Raw genomic sequence first — 21,808 nt, forward strand, 5'->3', positions numbered from 1 at the left:
CTTGTGTTCAGTGAATTTTTTTGTAAAAGTAGGTTGCGCAACAGTGTGAGAAGGAAACGCCCTGATTTGTGGGAGTCAGGCGATTGGTTCTTTCATCATGACAACGCTCCATCTCACACTGCTCTCAGCATTCACCAATTTTTGGCAAGAAACGGTATGACAACCCTGAACTACCCACCCTACTCTTCTTTTTGTTCCCTCGGATGAAAAAAGACTTGAAAGGAAGGCGTTTTGCTGACGTCGAAGAGGTAAAACAAGAAACGACCAGAGCATTAATGGGCATTACTTCAGACGAATTTAAAAAATGTTTTGAACAATGGAACAAACGGTTAGATAAGTGTATTTCCGCCAATGGAGAGTACTTTGAAGGAGACTAATTGTAGTTTGTACAGAAAATTAAATTAAACACGTTTTAAAAATATTTCCGGTTATTTTTGGGTCCCCCCTCGTATGCATAATATATATGAATATGTTACCTACACTGAAAAGAAGAAATGGAACGAGTGTGTGTGTTACTTTTAATGTGCAAAATATGCATAGAGAATGTATTCAGACCCCTCACATTTTGTTATATTGCAGCCTTGTGCTCAAATCATTTAAATGAATTTTTCACCCCCACATCAAACAACATTCGATACCCCAGAAGGACAAAGCGAAAACAGGATTTGAGAAATTTTACAAGTTTATTCAAAATTTAAAAAAAAAGTGAAATCTCACATTAGCACAAGTATTTAGACCCTTTGCTCAAGGACGTCCCATCGTTGAGATGTTTAGAGCCCACCTGTGGTCACTTCAATCGACTGGGTTCCTTTAAATTTTTTTGAGCAGTTTTATATATATATATATACAATAACAGTAATAACAGAGATAATAATCCCAGATTATCTTGGGATATAACGTGAGCTACCACAGCTATGCTGATGACACACAGCTGTATTTATCAATAGCACCTGATGACCCCAAATCTCTTGATTCGCTAACACAATGTCTAACCTGTATCTCAGAATGGATGAATAGTAACTTTCTCAAATTAAATAAAGAAAAAAACGAAATCTTAGTGATTAGCAATAATGGATACAATGAGGCTATTAGAAATAAACTGGATGCATTAGGATTAAAAGTCAAATTGGAGGTAAAAAGCTTAGGGGTAACCGTTGATTGTAATCTGAATTTTAAATCGCATATTAATCAGATCACTAGGACAGCATTTTTTCACCTAAGAAACATAGCAAAAGTTAGACCTCTTATATCATTGAAAGATGCAGAGAAATTAGTTCATGCGTTTGTTTTCAGTCGGCTAGATTACTGTAACGCACTCCTCTCAGGACTACCCAAAAAAGACATCAATCGTTTGCAACTAGTGCAGAATGCAGCTGCTAGAATCCTTACCAGGAAAAGAAAATCCGAACACATTTCTCCAGTTTTGATGTCACTACACTGGTTACCTGTGTCATTCAGAATTGACTTTAAAATTCTGCTTATGGTTTATAAAGCTTTAAATAATCTCGCCCCGTCTTATATATCGGAATGTCTGACACCTTATATTCCAAATCGTAACCTCAGATCCTCAACCGAGTGTCTCCTTAGAATTCCAAGAGCAAAACTTAAAAGAAGTGGTGAGGCGGCCTTCTGCTGTTATGCACCTAAAATCTGGAATAGCCTGCCAACAGGAATTCGCCAGGCTAATACAGTGGGGCACTTTAAAAAACTACTGAAAACACATTATTTTAACATGGCCTTCTCATAACTTCACTGTAATTTAATCCTGATACTCTGTATATCCAATTCATTATAATAACTATTCATTCAAAATCTGTACTAACCCCTACTCTCTCTTCTGTTTCCTTTTCCGGTGTCCTGTTGGTGGTGGCGTGCACCACCACCATCTACCGAAAGCACCATGATGTTCCAACAATGATGGATGGATTAAAAGCCAGAAGTCTGTATGACCATCAGCATCAAGTGACTCTGTGAAAACCCGAACTACAAAGAGGACTATTTCATTTATGTTAGGTAGAATGCCCAGAGGGGACTGGGCGGTCTCGTGGCCTGGAAACCCTGCAGATTTAATTTTTTTCTCCAGCCTTCTGGAGTTTTTTTTTTGTTTTTTCTGTCCACCCTGGCCATCGGACCTTACTCCTTTCTATGTTAACTAATGTTGTCTTATTTTAATTTCTTATTTGTCTTTTATTTTTCTTTTCTTCATTATGTAAAGCACTTTGAGCTACTTTTTGTATGAAAATGTGCTATAGAAATAAATGTTGTTGTTGTTGTTGTTGTAGAGGTTGGGAGGGCACCCAAATCTTAAAATGCTTAGGGCCTCTAAACGTCTTAATCCTGCCCTGCTTGTGACTCATCAGGAGGCTGGGTGCCCCTACACATTCCCACGTCATCCCGTGCCACCACGCCATACTTATGACCATGATTGTGGGCATCAGTCCACCATGGATTCTACATGCTGTCTTTTTTGGAGATGTGAGCAAATTGTGCTCCACAGGATGAGACGATCATTGGACTTCATCAGACGCGCTTGCCTTGCTCAAGGCATATGAAAACAAAAGCCACAGAAATGCGTGTTTCATGCTTAATGAGAAAATATTGCCCTACATATTGTACCTATTACTTAGAAAATTATTATGAATGCAAATCACTCTAGGGGAAAAAAAACCCTTGCTGGAACATGTTAATTTATTCTTTTATTTTTTTTTAGTTCACAAACATCTTGAGCAACATATTTGTGAAAAAAAGGCACTTACGTAATCTGCAAAAAAAATTAAAAAGACAACAATTTACAGTTACTAAGCTCCTCCAATATGATGTGCAATATCCGCCTTCTAATTTTAGAGCCTGATGTAACACTGATCTCTTTAGCAGGACGAGCTGTCTGGCCAGGCGCTAGATGCTGTGCCCCAAGCTTTAAATTCATCCATTTTTAGCACTGAAACTGCCTTCCACGGTGCATTGAAAAGCCCCAAATCTACGCCATCTTTATGTCTTGAGTTTTCAAGTGCTTGAAGCATGAAAACTAAAAAATTCTAGACTGTAAACACCTGCCTAAAAGAGAATGATGGCAGTTGTACAAAACAAAAGGGAAACCTTTAGGGGTACAAAACTTCTAGGCCTGCATTCAATGCATGCAAATCCATAAGCAGCACAATAGGAGAAAGCTGAAAAACGAATTCTGTAAGGAAGATGTTCGGACGATAACGTACAGTAATAAGTTGTGATGGACGGCAGAGCTGGGCTGATATCCCAGCTGGTACAAACCCCGTACTTTACCTGGCAGAGAGGCCAGTATAATGGATTGACAGGGTTTACTGCCTCTCAGGAGTACATGCTCCCCCGACACACTGGATGGCAGCATTCCTGAGCCTGTATGCCCATTCCACTGGGAATTGTGGTCTCGCAGGACAGCCAGGGCCAGATTAAGACCTTTAGAGGCCCTGAACACATAAAAGACCTTGGTGCATCCATATATATCTAATTAGGTATACATGGGGGCACCAAAATTCATTAACCTCTATTATTACTATTTTATTATTATTTTTATTTTTTTTATATATACTAGGGGGCTTTGCCCCCTGCTTGCTTCGCTCACCAATATTCTCCAACCCCCCCCCCCCCAGTTCTGTGATACGTGCCAGCCACTTCGCGTCTCTGCCGCTCGCGTTTTGAAGAGGTGGGCTGAAGGCACCCCAATGAGACGTGGTCGCTCCTCTGAAACCCCCTCTTAAATGGTGATACAATGGGAAACAAATACATTTTTTTTACCTCCTCTTAGCTCGATCAGCTGCTGGCTTGCTGCTGCTGCCATGTCACGTGATCTACATCTCACACGGCGCTTCAAACATTTAAAAGCATGTACAGCAGCTGTCCTTTTGTCTCACTGCCTTGTCTCTCTTCTCCTCCAGATATCCTCTTCTCCTGTTGGGGGTCCCGCTCAGGAGGGCGCGCCCCTATGAAGAGGAAGATTTTCTATTCTTTTCATTGAGAGACGGAGCTGTCTCCTCTGACTACACACGGAGCTCGATTCACTCCTGAAAGAGACTTAGGTTTGTTTGAAGTGTCTGAACAACATTTCTGTCTCTAAAATCTCCTGTGTATCTGTGCAACTCTGTGACCCAAGTGTGACAGCGTATGTGGATTTCACTTTCACCAAACAACCAATCTTTTAATTCTTGCGGATACGCCTCTTAATTGGGAAGAAACTCTACTCCTTGTGTTTGAAAATGGTTGTAAGTAGGGCGTGACTTGCAAAAGTCAGCGTTTCGCGGGACTTGCTTCCAAAGGTTGTAAGTATGACGTGACTTGACGTGAAAGTGCCTCTCTTCAAAAGATCACATCTCGTCCCAAGATTTTTTTTTTCTAATTGAGAGATATGGGATTGTAATTTTTTTAATTTAATGTGGGAGTCCCTTTTTGTGGAACCTGGTTCAGCCGCACCATTTGCAGTTTGGCACCATACGGACCATGGTAAACCTGGCAATGTAAAATTTCTGTGGTTCCCCCCCCTTGCCTTGATGACCTAAGCATGTACTTATTTTGCTTAACGGTTAATTCATCCCCTTGGGGCAGCCCTGCTGAGTTCCCTGGGTGTCGACAGGGAGGAGCTACTGGGGAAGGCTGTCCCTCCAGTTAATTGCTGTTTTCTTGCCATTACCATTGGACTATTATCCAAGCAGAACTTCAGAGGGTGTAGTGACGCAGTCTTCTCCAACTCTGCTTTAATACACACAGAGGGGTTTTTAAGTAATCAACACAAGTTGGGACACCTGTGCAAATTGTTTGCTTCAACGTGCAAGGCTTCATTTACTTGAATTGTTGCAGAACGTCTGTAGGTTGTAACCTATTAGTTGTTCCCAGAAGAAGACCCATTTGTAATATTCTGAAATTTCCTTTTTTCAGTTTTTGCTAACCTAAACTTTCATTTTAAACATTTGTCAGTTTATGGACAGAAGGGGTGGCTCTGAGGCTAGGGATCTGAGCCAGCAATCGGAAGGTTGCTGGTTCAAATCCCATAAACTCCAGAAGTGACTCTACGCTGTTGGGCCCTTGAGTAAAGCCCTTGACCTGCAATTGCTCTGTCCTGGGTATGATGTTAATTTGCATCCAGTCCTGCAAGCAGGTCCTCCAACTCGCAGGGAAACCTTGGGGGTTGGTGGCAGGATTGGCACTGCAGCAGTTCCAGTGTGGTGCTGAGTTGTTACCCATTGCACGGCTGCACTCGGGTCCCAATCGGGGTGGTTCATTGCATGGTGGGTGCAGCAATGAGCTGTAAACATTGCATACCCCCCAACTTCCTCCTCCTTTGTCAGTTTACTGCTTACCTTTTCACCATTTTAGGCCATGCATTGTATTCCATCCATCCATTATCCAACCTGCTATATCCTAACTACAGGGTCACGGGGGTCTACTGGAGCCAATCCCAGCCAACACAGGGAGCAAGGCAGGAAACAAAAACCCGGACAGGGCGCCAGCCCACCGCAGGGCACACACACACACACACACACCAAGCACACACTAGGGACAATTTAGAATCACCAATGCACCTAACCTGCATGTCTTTGGACTGTGGGAGGAAACCGGAGTACCCGGAGGAAAGCATTGTATTTCAACTGATTAAATCTGAAGAAAAACTGAGGTGTTCTAAAACTTTTGACCAGTAGTGTATATACTGGTGTATTTGCTATAATTGAGATGTAAAAATTTTAATTAATTGATCTAATGTTTTTAATTATTTACAGCAGGGGTCCCCATCTCCGGTCCTGGAGGGCCCAAGTGGCTGCAGGTTTTCATTCTAACCCTTTTCTTAATGAGTGACCTGTTTTTGCTGCTAATTAACTTGTTTTGAATTAATTTTATTTGACTTGCTCTTGAAGACTCAGACCCCTTAATTGTTTCTTTTTCCTTAATAAGCAGCCAAACAATAACGAGATACAAAACACGATCAGCAAACTGTGTCCATCATACAATATCTGAAAATAAAGAAACATGAAGGTCTCAGGAATGCTGATCTGCTCAGGTCCACAAAATATTTTACCGGTGGTCTTAGAAAAGAGAAAATCGACAATTTCAGAAATGTCCGCCATTGCACAAGGAGAGCAGCAACAAGCCATGAAATTAAAGAACGGGTTTGATTAACGACAAGACTCTGTGCCTAATTAAGCAACTGGCTGGAGTGAAAATGGTTGGAGTTTGAGGCCCTGACTTAGGTGGTCTTCTGTTGGCTCACTCACTTCATATTTCGTTTCTGTTTGGGGGCGAATTAAGGAAAGAAATGAAGCAATTCAGAGGAATTATGAAGAAATTCAGGGGAACAAATCTTAAAAAACAAGTCAATTAAAATGAATTCAAAAGAAGTTACCGTAATTAGCAGCAAAAACAGGGCACTAATTGAGAAAAGGGTTAGAATGAAAACCTGCAGCCACTGCGGCCCTCCAGGACTGGAGTTGGGGACCCCTGCTTTACAGAACTTTTAATGTTGTTACATCTCTTTTGCCCCTGTGATTTTATAGAAGATCAGTAACGGCGCACTGCAATGAATCCACTTGACTTGAGCATTCATAGTTTTCATCCTTTTTCTCTGTACGTTCATCATTTGTTTGCTCAGAGGTTGATGCGCTTGCTGCTTCCTAGCGGTCCGCTTCGTCTCTTCTTTCATCGGCATCTTTTTGCGTTAAAACTGATTAAGTCCGTGTTTGTGTTACAATTACTTAGTATGTTTTCTTTAATTTTTCACTTAAGCTGGCACTTAAGTCTTCACTCTGCCTCAAGAATGATTTAAGATATGAAGAGGTAGCGGAAGTGATGGCGAAGGTGGTAGGGAATGAGAACGGCACCAATACGCATGCGCCGCACTGCTGCCCAGCTGGCCGCTGCTGAGAGTTGATTCTATAATAAAATAAAATAAAAATAAAAAGAGGAATAACCTTGGAGGTCAGTCATCACCCCGAAAGCGGATAGTAGATGTACCAAATTTCAGGTCAATCGGTCAAACGGTTTGTGAGCTACAGGTGATTTAAAATCCTGGACAGACAAACGGACAGCCACGGTAGCGTATTATATATAAAGATTGTTGTTTTGTAGATTTTATTACATTTCATCTTTGCATAATTATAAAATTGTAACACTAAATACATCAGTGATGGGGGCTTACCGTTGCAGTTGCTTATGCCCGCCATTGAACTGGTGGCCTATGCATCAGCTGGTCCCACATTGGTTCAAAAATCAAAGATTAGCGGATGAAGAACAAAAGCAGGTTAAAACAAATTAGCAACTAAAGGACGAGGTAAATTCTACCAACCAGAAAGCCGATGAGAAGTGACTTGAGTTTGGATATGTCAATTCAGGAGCCAACAGACTTTGAAATCTTTTTGTATACTGAAACACTTTACATAAAAAAACAACAAAGGATCATCCATATTCCTCTAAGCTGCTTTGAAAACAATGCCATGCTTGTTTTCAGAGGATCCAGTTGCTTATTTAACATACCCAAATAATCCACCCAACATCTGCGTCCCGCCTTTGTATGAAGAGGTTAGCTCTGTCTTAAACGGTGGTATGCATATTTGCTGCCACACACTGCCAAGGTCAGTTTTACAAAAACAGACTTAACGCTGTCTTTTCTCCATTTTTGGGACTGGCGTTCAAATGCAGAAATGTGTTACTTTATATTATAGCAGTGATGTGCATATGGATGTTAATATTTGTGAAATATTTCTAAAATTAAAATGTTTATCCCTAAGCTCTTTTCTTGTTAGCCATCTACGGCTGCAATCTTGGCAATATGAAAAATAACCGTGCTGTAACTCGGTCTGGATGTTTCTTGTGTAGGCTTTGGCATGATGGCATGACTCAAAATGAGGCCAGGTAGGAGATTTGTTAAATAGCACGGCTGCTGCACACATATATTTCTATTTTAAAGAGAGGTGGGTGCTTGAAATTGGGGCAGGCATAGTCATTTTGCAACAGCTCGCTTTGTGCAATGTGTTCTACACAATTTATTTTCAAATGTACTTAATCTTTACTTAACAGTAATGCAGACCACTGTTCCATTTAAACATTACACAACAGAAAATCAGCCTTTTGACCCCGTCTTTATTGGTTGATAAGTTTTATTACAATATTATCTGAAACATATTTTCCAAACCCACTTTTTCTGACCACAGTCTCACAGTCCAAAGATTGTGTGGATTGACTTTGCTAAATTGTTCCTATTGTGAGTGTCCTTGTCCATCTTGTCCTGGGATGGACTGGTGCCCTGTACAGGTGTTGTTCTTGCCTTGCACCCGCTTCACTTCGGCCCTGCATTTGAAACCCATTCATTAATTTACATCTACAATCTAAATAGTGAAACATGGTCAGGTGACAGCATTGGGCTCAAGTAGAAACGAACTCTGCACGAGATGCACGTCCATCACCAGGAACACTCAATGCATACTTGTCAAAAATCCCATCATTATGTCTACAGAGCGTTAAAGAAAAACTGATATGATTTTTGCATGCTGACTAGAAAAAGAAACTGAACAACTGGACACAGTGCAGTACACCTGATCACTATGCCTCCCCAAATACTTTTAAATATTGTCAAGTTACTAGTCAAGCATTGGCCATATAACTTAGCAGAAGCAGCATTAATGCTCACGTCATTATTTAACTGCAATAGGTAAGAAAATACTGAAATACTGAACCTGTAGTACAAAGCAATTAGTAGTGACTTAAACACACCTCCCCAGAAAATCAGACATGTAAAGCCGCGTACAGAAGAAAACTTTGCATGCAGAACACTGGTTCTCACTGACTTTCTCTACATGACTTTCCGGAGAACTCTAATGTTGACCAACCTTGACGCTGCCGTCTATAATTTTAGAGATTTATCTCGCATTAAGTGAGATCACAAAACGACAAACTGCGCCGTGCGACTCGAGAGCCACATGCCCCAAAATGTCCATTTGCAGGAGACAAGCGCACTTCGTTACAGCAGAAGAGGCTCACCGGGCTGACATGATGAAACTGTTAGAATAGGTCTAATTTAGGTCTTTGGGAGGTTTTGGGGCACAAATGAAGCAATCGTGCAAATATAAACAATCCTATAAATTATTTTTAATATACTCTGATAATTGAAGACGAACGTAACCAACGGAATAAAAAACATGTCATCTGGCAAACTTCAGTGAGTGTGTGACTAGCACTCCGTTTCCTACAAAATAGAATTATTTGGACAAACAGAAGAGGAGATAAGATTATGAAAACATACAACAATGCCTGGTTGTTGAATTATCCAGTGTAAGAATCCAAATATATTCTTCAGAAGTTAACGGAGAAGCAATGTGTTAGAATATTTAACGCTATAGGAAAAAAAATGTAATGGTAATGACAAGCTTCTTATTAGCGAACATTTCAATAATGCTAAAATAGCTTACTGGGCTCTACGTGTAGTTTTCGTTTGATAAATATACATGAGGAATAAGTCTCATAACGGGTGTGGGTCTGTGTGGCTCCATGAATCAAGCAGTAGGGCAATTAAGTTTTGATTGTTCTTTTAATGGATGGTATGTTCGTTTTATGGATATTTTTAACTTTGTATATTTGATTGAATTATGTTTTATTTGATGTGGTATAGTTTGAGGGGTGCAGTGAGTGTGTACGCCTGGTGAGCCCAAATAAGAGCGAAACACGTGTCGCGTACTCTTTGTATTATTTGACAGTAAATTATGCAATATATATATTGTGGTGGATTGCCGGCTTTCGATTCCGGCTCTCACCCCCTGGCCGCCAGGAGGAGCTCTCCCAACAGCGTGAACGTTCCCCGAGTTCCAGCAGGGCCTCATGGACTATGTAGTTTCTACACACAGCCCTGCTGGATACCTTGGGGGCCACCAGGCGTCGCTGTAGGGGGGCTCGTGGGCTCTTATGTGCCCTATAACCCGGGGGTACATCATCATCACGTGACAGGAAGAAACGACGTGCTCCCGGGTTGAGGAAAAGGACTGTTTACCCTGACCCGGAAGGAATAAGGAACTGTGGACTGTTGGACAGGAACACCTCCGGGTCAGGGTGTATAAAAGGACTGTGGGAAAGCCCAGACACTGAGCTGAGCTGGGAGGTAGGGTGGCGAAGTGTCTGGGCGAGGAGGAAAGAGTATTGTTGAGAGAGTTTATTGTTTATGAATAGTGTGGTGTGTAGAGTGCTTGGTGCACAGTATTATTATTTAATAAATAATAATTACACTTTTACCCGGTGTTTGGAGTGGTACCTGAGGGTCCGAGAGGTGTATCGAGGGCATATCTGCTACAATATATATATATATATATATATATATATATTCTTAAATTTAATACGCTACCGTGGTTGTCCGTTTGTCTGTCCAGGATTTTAAATCACCTCTAGCTCACAAACCGTTTGACCTGAAGTTTGGTACAAATACACTACGTGACCTCTATTGTCCGCTTTCATGGTGATGATTGACCTCCAAGGTTATTCCTCTTTTTATTTTATTTTATTGTAAAATCTACCCTCGGTAGCGGCCAGCAGGGCGGCCATGCGGCGTATGCGTACGGGCACCGTTCTCATCCGTACCACCTTCGCCATCACTTTCCCTACCTCTTCATATCTTAAATCATTCTTGAGGCATACTGAAGACTTAAGTGCCAGCTTAAGTGAAAAATGAATGAAAACGTCCTAAGTAATTGCAACACAAACACTGACATAATCAGTTTTAACACGAAAAGATGCCGACGAAAGAAGAGAAGAAATGCTGCTCAGGAAGCAGCAAGAGCATCAACCTCTCAGCAAACGAATGCTAAACATACAGAGAAAAAGGAGGAAAACTAGGAATGATCAAGTCAAATGTATTCACTGCACGTTATCGTGCAGTGTGCTGCTACTGGTATATATATATTAAATGTCTACGCATGGAAGTGTGACTGTCTGTCTATCCAGCCAGGGTGACGGTGAGCACATCGACAAAGTGAAAACCGTTGAGGAAACAGAAACTCACTTAGCTGCTAATACACAAGCGAGATGAACACCTTGACAAAATGAAATAGCTGAACAGCACCATTTCCGACGTGAGAGAAATATGCATTCCGCCTTATTTCAAGAAAATGAAGAACGATTAGCTGAGCATTATTTTGGATCAAAGGATCATGGTTGTGAATTTTGTCATTCAAAAAATTTTCAATAGTTTGTAGGAGCCCAGGAGGCCATTGAGGGTGAATGGGGCTGTGGGGGGCAGCATTGTATAATGTGCCTCGGGTGGCTGCGTGTTGAATGGGAGGAGTGGTGGGCGATTCACTACCCACCTTTGGCCGCACTTTCTTTTGTTCGTTCTCGGTGGGCAGATGCTGCAGGCAGCATACTGTATGCAAGTGGCGGTGACTGTGTGGCGGGCGAATAGTGAATTGCCCCTCGCCGCCCCTATTCATTCTCAATAGCAAGCCTGCTTGTACTGTTACGTACATAGCAGGAAGTTGTCTCTCGTCAGTACACCAGACGTGCCTTCCTGCTGTGATAGCGTGTACAGTGCTGTGCAGAAGAGCTCATCTTAACCTTTTGTCTTCACCCTTCAAGAATGTCTCTGAAACACAAATCTGATGCAAGTGCTGGTGATACAGTAAAGAAGAGAAAAACCATCACCATGGAAAATAAAGTAGAAATAATAAAAAGTTCAGAGAGAGGTGAAACTCCATCATTCATTGGCAGAGCACTTGGTTATAGTCAGTCAACAATAGCATTTATTAAAATAATGTACCTGTTCCGACTTACATACAAATTCAACTTAAGAACAAACCTACAGTCCCGTACGTAACAGTAAATATATGTGTATATAGCTAGGCAGGTAGGCCAATACAACAGAGAGATCAGGGGAGGCTCAGTTTCAAGGCTGTATGCTTCACTTGCCCACCAGATGGCACCATCTCTGGGCTTCGGTACCACCCACAGGGAGTGCTGGGAATTATAGTCCAGTAGCACAGCCCTGTTGGGGTCCATGGGTGCCACAAGGCGGTGCTACAGGGAGTTACACTCCCTACTTTATGGGAAGACCGTATGACATGGAAGTACTTCCAACGAGCTAAGCCCTGACACCAAAGGCACTCCTGGGTCTTCAATAAAAAAAACTGCGCTGCTCTGTCCAGGCAACACTTGACTGGGAAAAGCAGCAGTGAAAAGAAGAGGGAAAAATAAATATGCTTGAAATTGTAGTATGGAGGTAATTTTTTAAAATTAAAACCTTTGGTTTGAACCCGGGACTTGTCTGTGCATTCATGCTTGGGATCTGGGGCTCTGTAGCACCCTCTGTTGATAACTATATATACTATATATATATATATATATAGTGGGAGATGGCCGGCTGTTCATCCCGGCCAATACCCCCAGGCTGCTAGATGGAGCCCTCCCTGTAGCATGGACGTGCCCCGAAGACCAGCTGGGAATTATGGACAATGGAGTTTTTATTCCCAACCCTGCTGGACACCGTGGGGCCCACCAGAGGACACTGCAGGGAGGCTCAAGGACTTATACGTGCCCTATAACCCAGAAGCACGTCATGATAACATGACCAGAAGGAACGACGTGTTTCCGGGTTGAAGAGAAGGACTTTTTGTCTGACCCGGAAGTGATAAGAAATCTCATGGACTGTAGGATGGGAAACACTTCCGGGTCAGGGAATATAAAAGGACTGTGGGAAAGCCCAGACACGGAGCTGAGCTGGGAGGTAGGGTGGCGAAGTGTCTGGGAGTGGAGGATTGGTAATTATTGACTATTGTAGTGTACTTATATGTGTAGTGTGGAGTGGAGGGTGCTTTATGCACATTATTATTATAAAATAAATTATAATAATAATTTTATCCGGTGTTTGGAGTGGTACCTGAGGGTTCAAGGGAGCACTAGCGCAACCTACTGTTACACTATATATATATACACACATACTGTACATACATACACATATACATATAAGGTGGTCCAGATCTAACTACAGTATGCAACTTTTAATGCAATGCAATGCAATAATTGCATAATTAGATCTGGACCACCCTGCATATTTACACATATATACTCACACATTCATACACCCATACACAGATACATGTGTATATACACACACACACACACACACGTATATGTGTTTGAATGTAATCTGAATTCAGTAAGCTGCAAAGTTAAACAGAGCACTGTGGTTTTCAAAACTCAATCTGGATTCGCAATGTAATATTTAATCTCCAACCCCCCAGATGAGGACAAGGGCTTTGTTTTCTGTATTGTTTGCTCACACATATAATGTACACAGTACACAAATCTAATTTAAAGAGGCCTCATCCGATTACGTATAAAATCAGCACATCTTCAGTTGGTTTCTTACTTATTATCTGTAAACAGCATATACAGTACATCTCAGCTTTTCCTTTATTTTAATGCTGTTGTCTAAAAACTATTTTACGTTAGCATTACTTAGATCAGTACACACTGCCTTTGTTATATTACACACACACGTACACGTTTATTAATTTAAATGCAATGTCACGTGTTTATAGTGTATATTACAAATACCTACCACCTTCGGCCCCTGTGACCAAACTTCATACAATGGGTGACCGAGCCTTTGCAGTCGCTGCTCCACGGCTCTGGAATGGCCTACCAGAGAGCCTAAGAACACAGCAGATTGTGGGCTCTTTTAAAAAATAGCTAAAGACTTTTCTATTTAGGAAAGCTTATTAACAAGAATGCTATAATTATTGTTGTTTTATCTCTGTTTTTATCTTGCTTTGCCTTTGTTTAAACTTTTTATGTTGCACTTTGAAATTTACTGCTAATGTAAAGTGCCCCTATAAATAAAATGCATTATTATTATTATTATCATAGTGACAATACACCTTGTCTTCCAGCCTTGTTATATTTCACTTCTTAGAAGCAAAAGAATTACTTTATACACATACAGTACAAATGAAAAAACCTGTCTGTTCTTACATTCATCATACATTATACTTCTATACTGCCTCTATTTTAATCATATATTCAAGTCTGGACTGTGATTTTAATTGTGGGCTCTAAACGTTTTCCTCGTTAACTTTAAATTATTGATAAATATAAGCAAAATAACTGAACAAGGCCTACAACACGGACTGCCTCAGCTTTGCTGGCTTATGTGCAAACCTTAATATATGTGCAGGGGGTTTTCTGGGTAATGTTTCACTACTGAAGATTATAAATATTAATTTGAATACATTTTGAGTGACCACACCATGTTACACTACCTAAAATGAGGCATAAATGTCTAGATAGTTACAATTTACTTAACAGAGCCCAATACCAGTTTACTTCATTGTGCCTTATGTCCATGGTTATTAAACTTTGTCTTCAAAATTTGATATTGCAGCTGTTTTCATCTTCTGATTATGCAGGCTTTTCTTGGTTTGTTCATCAGTGTTCAACATTTTGTCTGCTAGTATTTACATTCATTGTATTTCCATTTCTTCCTGTGTCTGGGGATGTGGGTGGAAAACTCACAAAAAGACGTGCATGTGGATGATACGATGCGATGATACTAAATTGGACTTATGTGAGTGTGACTGTGGGTGACACGATAGACTGGTGTCTTTTACCCAGTGATGTCAGGGTAGCCCCCTACAGCCCTGAAGTGGATTAATCAAGTTTGAGAATGTGATATTGGACATATAGACATATCTACTGTAAACAAACAGGCATAGCAGTAGATCTGTTATACTCATATATTGTAAGCATAATACTGCGCATATTATATACATAATTATCTATAGACTACATCACCCTTAGCATGTTACATACGATAATCAAAAATACTGTGCAACAACATATATATTAATGAAAGCAGGCCACTGAGTCTAATATACTTTGTCAATGTTTCCTTAATGTTTTAAAAAGATTGTAAAGTCAACACTGGAGGGTCCCCAAGGTTCCAATTTCATCTACGCCATTTTGTCACTTGTCCTACTCATCCACAATTCTGCGTGGAGAGATATTGTGAAATTTACCCAGAACCACCATCCACCTGTACTCATATGCTCTTTTTGAAGAGCTGATTTTTAAAATAACGCTGGACATCAAGAAGGGATGACTACACATGCTTCTGTCACGATTCAGCATAATTTGTTTGCTTAGTGTGTGAAAATTCACTTCAACTATTCAATTTTCTGTGACACTGTAATCTGGCCATTGGCTCGACCCTAAACAATGCCACGTTCTGTTATGTCCTTTTTACTTTCTTGTGTATGAAATATGGGGAAAGTATTGTAATCGTCCAAAAATTCGACCTCAAGATTTTAATGAATCTCGACGTTTTACACCTCCCTGAATCCGATTTACTCTCTTGTAGGGAAAGTATTGTAATCGTTCAAAAACTCGATTTCAAGATTTTAATGAATCTTGACGTTTTACACATCCCCGAGTCCGATTTACTCTCTTGTAGGGAAAGTATTGTAATCATTCAAAAATTCAATTTCAAGATTTTAATGAATCTCGACGTTTTACACCTCCCTGAGTCCGACTTAGTCTCTTGTAGGGAAAGTATTGTAATCGTCCAAAAATTCGATTTCAAGATTTTAATGAATCTCGATGTTTTACACCTCCCTGAGTCCGATTTACTCTTTTGTAGGGAAAGTATTGTAATCTTCCAAAAATTTGATTTCAAGATTTTGATGAATCTCAACGTTTTAGACCTCCCTGAGTCTGAAAATACAATTTTTGGAATTATGTCTGTGAATCTGTCTCTGTGTGTGTTTGTAAACACGATAACTTCAGTACACTTTCACTTAGGTCAACCAATATTTGCATACAAGTATTAGGTACAAAACGTAGATTTCTATCAACTTTTGAGCTATTTCCGCTAACCTGAAGTGGTACTTTTTTATTCATGCAGCTGCAGAGTCCGATTTATTCAACTTTACGAGAAAGCAAAAATGACATAACAGAACCTGGCAATGTTTAGAGTGGAGCTAATGGCCAGAATGCAGTGACGCAGAAAACTAAATGGTTGAAGTGAATTTTCACACCCTAATCAAGCAAATTATAATGAATCATGACAGAAGCACGTGCAGTCATCCCTGATTGATGACCAGTGTTCATTTGTTCAATATATTATTCATCTAATTTGATTTATTGTTGATGGTCCTTTAATGTACATAATATAAAATTATAATCATTTGTCTTGTGGTTTACTCCTCAGATATCCATCCCCATATCTGAGTAAATGAGAAAGTTGAGGGGAGACCATTCCCGATTTTTGTAACATGGAGACTTAAAGCGGTCTCACAAAGCCTCAGTGACTGGTTGCAGTTAAGCATAAACTGTCCATAGTGAAGGCGTTATATGTTACAGCAATCTTTTGGCCTTTTTAGAACAGTGTGGTGCCCACTAGGACTAGGAGTCCCAGTTTTATCAGAAGGCATACCTGTAGCTCCACTGCGTCAAAACAGAATGTAAAATTCTTGCTATTTTTAAGATTTAACGTCAATCTGCTTTCAAATTAATTTCAATGAAAATCTGCAGTTTTTTTTTATTTCCAGAAACACATTCAAGGATATCTAGAAAAAATTGTCTTAATTTAGGAATGTCTGCAAATAACACTCTCCTGTTTATATAAGACTAAAAGAATTGCTGGCCACAACCCTGGCCTAGGAAGAACCCCACTTTTCACATCACTTGATCCAGGAAAATCCTGATCATTCATCCATTATTTTCTATGCTCAAGTCAATCCTCCATATCCTCCAGTTTCTGCTTCTTGAAGTCTAATGACTAGCTCTTCAAGGGTTACCATATCAAAAATTTTAAAAGTAAATATTTTACGGACTAATGATCTATTTGCTGGTGAGCATATTAATAAAACAAGTAAATAGTTTGCAGTCTGATGAACTATTTGCCAGTCAGCACATTAATGAAACAAGGCCTTCTCTGTGTAAATGCATGGTACCTGTCTGCTTAACACAGCTTTGAGGATTAGCTGCTTGTTTGTCGTTTATATGCCATAATTGCTTAACTTATTTTCTCTTTGGTACATGAGCTTCAGGAAGTGACCTATAAGGTAAGTCAGAACTCTGTATATAAATTAACATTTGACAACTGATAGTTTTCAGAAATTTTAAACCAAATGTAGTGATTTCCTAAAAAATAAGAGCAATAAAATACATATGTATATTGTATAAATGCACACATGCATGCTTGCATACATACATGAATAAATAAATAAATAGTAACTTCTGCTGCAGTGGGTTGGCACCCTGCCCGTGATTGGTTCCTGCCTTGTGCCCTGTGTTGGCTGGGATTGGCTCTAGCAGACCACCGTGACCCTGTGTTCGGATTCAGCGGGTTGGAAAATGGATGGAGAGTAAGTTCTGTAGAAATCTGATTGAATGTTGTCCAGTCTATTCTATTGATACTTATGCTTTTTTAATCATAGTAGCTCTTCACTCTCTATTATATTCAAATACTGGCATTTAATACAATGTAGCTACTGGCAAACACAGTTCACCTCTTCACAAAAAAAAAAAAAAATCAGAAAAATACATTTAAGGGTACATTCTTCAAAATATGTTTCTTTAATGGCACTTTACTGGGTTGTGTAACTCCTCATAGAACCATTGCTGGACAAACAATCTTTGTATACTTTGCAAATGAAATTGATTCTTTGGGATTTGAAATGGTTCCCAATATGTGGACAAAACAGAACTCTCAACTACCTAGCAGGAGGCTGACAGATCAAGAACACCAGAACCTAACCTGTGTTATTATTATGTGCAGAAAAATCATGAACCTGTTGGTATTCCATACATTTTTTTCGTGGTTTATTTATGGGACCTGTTACGGATTAAAATGGTTCTTTCTGGAAGCTTCAAGTGGATGGCTTGGTTGGGAACCATGCATTGCTCTAATGAACAAGTTTGGCACCTTTATTTTTAAAGAGTGGAGATGGATTGCTACTCTTTCCTGGACTGGCTTATGCTGTTTGTATGGACTCTGGCATCCCATGACTCTCTACTGGATTAAGGGGGTTTGAGAATGTTATGGCATACAACACATTATTTTCTGATTACTTGTTCATACCAACTCTGCATGTCACATTTTCTTAAGTATCCCTCTTATTACAAACACACTTTTTATGAACTTTTTGTGATTTATTACCAATATTCTTTTCTAGTGGCCTGATGTCACTTGTTATTTCCATTCTCAAACTAACTTTCATGGGCCTATACAATAGTTCACTCTGGTGTTATTTCACTTTTAAATATTATTACAAAGCCTTTTCTAGGGGGTTGAATCTTTTTATTTGTATTTCTATTTTCCTTTATTGTCTCTGTATTCATTTTAAAGTAAATGGTTGTATCTGTTATGTCAGTAATTCCAAAGTTCCCTCCTGGAGGTCCCTAGAAACTGCAGACTTTAATCCCAACCATTTTCTTCTTTTAATTGGCCTCATGTAATAATTAAGCAATCTGCTTCTTCCATTTTTTTTTTGTATCAATAACAGAAATTACAAACTGGTTATGCTAAATGTTTACTGAACAAAGTAGGAATTTAGGTGCAGAAGAACCCTTTCTTCCTTTTTAGCATTTTGTTCTTTATAGTTTTCTGGTTATTTATTCCATTCATTACCATATAAAGCACACAATTGGGTATCCCCTAAAACAGCCACACTTCAGCAGCCAATGCCACTTGCTCTGGTGTCTGCTATGGACTCTTAAAAAAATAAAAGTGCCACATAAATAAAATATATCATCATTATTGTTATTATTATTAGTGATTCTTCAGAGAGATGCTACAGGAGAACCATGTTTGGTTCCTAAAAGGCCCATCCATGTGAAGGATCCAGAAAGACCCTTTATTTATTTACATCAATAATACAATACCATATTGTATTGTATTTTATTGTACATCAATAACAGGCTCCATACAGTAAATAACCATGAACAGATGGTAACAGATTTGAGAAATACCAATGGGCCATGATTTTAAAAGGACTCTCACTGCATACAATAACACAGGGCTAAGTCCATGTTTTCTGAATCTGTTAGAATTCTATATTAAAGATTTCATTTTTTTTCTTCATATTATGAAGTTTTTCAAGGCACAAAGAACCAACTTCAAATGCGAAAAGGAAAACTTCCCAGAATGAAATGGGGCTTTGTCAAGCAATAGTTCTAAGAGGAACCACATAACCCAGTGGTTTTTAAGAATGTGCCCGTCAATAATTCTCAGCATTTGCACACATTTAAGAGGAGAAAATGTTACTTAATAAAAGAAAATAACAGGTAAGAATCTAAAGGTACGGGAAAAACTAGAAATACTTCATAAAAATGTAAATTTAACAATAATACACTTTTCTGAATGCAAAATAAGACAGTAAATAGAAAAAAACCAGCTCATTAAACAATGAGATCAATGGCAGACAAAAATGACTCGCTGATTGAAGGACTGGTTGGAACACAAACTTGTAGCCACAGGGACCCCCAGGATGAGAACACAGTTTTATGTATTTATTACATGTTTGATTAAGTTGCATGCTATTGCAAAGTTCTGGTTTTCTAATATATGTCTCCATATCTGTCTAATGGATCAATAGATACATAGAACAGAAAATAAAACAGAAGCTATATATATATATATATATATAGCTCTCCACCTTGCACTTTTAAACTTGCACTGTGTTTTTATCACTCTTTAATTAATATTGTTTTTTATCAGTATGCTGCTGCTGGAGTATGTGAATTTCCCCTTTGGGATTAATAAAGTATCTATCTATCTATCTATCTATCTATCTATCTATCTATCTATCTATCTATCTATCTATCTATCTATCTATCTATCTATTATATAGTGCCTCTCATATCTATCTATCTATCTATCTATCTATCTATCTATCTATCTATCTATCTATCTATCTATCTATCTATCTATTATATAGTGCCTCTCATATCTATCTATCTATCTATCTATTATATAGTGCCTCTCATATCTATCTATCTATCTATCTATCTATCTATCTATCTATCTATCTATCTATTATATAGTGCCTCTCATATCTATCTATCTATCTATCTATTATATAGTGCCTCTCATATCTATCTATCTATCTATCTATCTATCTATCTATCTATCTATCTATCTATCTATCTATCTATCTATCATATACTGCCTCTCATATCTATCTATCTATCTATTATATAGTGCCTCTCATATCTATCTATCTACAGTATATATATATGCAGTGTATATACAGTATATAAACTGGTCTGAACACACTAGAATGACTAAAGAGGAAGAAAGTTTTAAAAAGAAATAAGAAAACTGACTTCGCAGTCACGGTGAGGCATTATACTGAATATACAAATATTTTATAGGTATAATATTTTATTAAAGTATATAAAAGCATAAAATCTTTTCTTTGGTGTTTCGTTTTCTACATCTGTAGATTAACAAATCTGCTTGCTTAGTTTATTATTATTTTAAAAGCTGTATTGTTCCTCTAGTTCTAATGACTTTGTAGGAAAGGTTGAAATTGTTGATTCCAGAAACGAGAAATGTTTATTACACAGATTCGTTTTGCCACTGACTTATTAATATTACTTACTGTAGTTAATCTAGAGGTTATTCGGAGTATACAGAGTGGAGCTTTAACTAAACTGTGCATACCACCCCGACGCGCGCATGGTTCACTATTTATTGTTCTTTTGCAGTATCACACACTTGCCTTGAGCGCACATTACGTACTGGTAAGTACAGAAATACAGTATACTCACATGCCTCTTATTGTCTTCCTATTGATCACGGACTATATTTAAGTGTGCCACAAGCGCGGCGGCATTACGAATCCGATCGCGATCATAGTAGCTCTCCTCCGTCTTTAAAGCCTCATAACAACGATGAAAGGTCTCGCAATGTTTCAGGTTCGTCCTTTGCGGCGAGAGGACAGTTTCAGTTAAGTTTCGTGATAAGCCGCACTTTACAACTCCTGCGTTCTCATTCCGAGACAAGTTTAGCTTAGTTAAGCGCGCTCATTTTCACATTTGCTGTGTTCTTTTACTGGACCACAAAGCCCTTGGGCTACCTGACGGGGCGTCGCTCCCAGACAGATTAATCTGGCGATTCTTTTTATTTTTTTCAGTATCGTACCCTTTAAAAATAGCGAAGAGGTTAACGCCGCTTATTTAAAACTCGGGGAACAAATCCAGACGTTTAATTAAACTCAATTAAAATGCAGCAAGTTTGGCTTCTGTGGTTTTACATTGATGTTGTCTGCAAAGGTTGCGTTTATAGCGCCTTTCATACAGTAGCGGCAATTCACAAGGAATGTGTAACCCGAATCATAATACTATGTGGGGGTTGCAGTTTGGGTAGCAATATATATTTGGAAATTTCCGTCACGTCTGCCCTCAGTTTTCTCACTGTATTGTAGCTGCATAATAATTACAAGTTGAAGCACGACTGCCAAGCAGTTAGAAGAAAAAAAAGCAACACAGAAAAAGAGCAGTAGTAAACAGAGCCATGGTTCCTACCTTGAATGCGACAGGCAGAGTCTTGTTACATCTCCAATGAGACGGGAGCACTGAGCACAGGAAGTTGGGGCTGTCGGTGCGGACCAGCTCGGCCGGGTGGTCGGCGATGATCTCCACCATGGTGCGGTTGTCGTGCGGTCGCAGCCGAGGAGCTGTCGCATCCTGTTGCACCGCTGCCGCCGGGCTCACCTCGCTCATCTTTCCCGGGACAGGCTGTAAGCTACTGGACGGGGGGCTGAACCTCCGGCTGGTGGTCGGATCTACAGGAATGCGCATTACAACAACC

At 39.4% G+C, this 21,808-nt stretch overlaps 1 protein-coding gene across 4 annotated transcripts in view; it reads right to left on the reverse strand.

Moving 5' to 3' along the window:
• The window catches only part of runx2a (RUNX family transcription factor 2a), a 197,605-nt gene that overhangs the window by 120,159 nt on the left and 55,638 nt on the right, over positions 1-21,808 (reverse strand). For all 4 annotated transcript variants that reach the window (XM_051924441.1, XM_051924439.1, XM_051924440.1 and 1 more), the window contains one exon: positions 21,523-21,782. In XM_051924441.1, the coding sequence (XP_051780401.1) occupies positions 21,523-21,782 (260 nt within the window). The remainder of the gene's footprint in view (positions 1-21,522; positions 21,783-21,808) is intronic.

The sequence above is a fragment of the Erpetoichthys calabaricus genome, chromosome 3 (assembly GCF_900747795.2).
Source record: "Erpetoichthys calabaricus chromosome 3, fErpCal1.3, whole genome shotgun sequence".
NCBI lineage: Eukaryota > Metazoa > Chordata > Cladistia > Polypteriformes > Polypteridae > Erpetoichthys > Erpetoichthys calabaricus.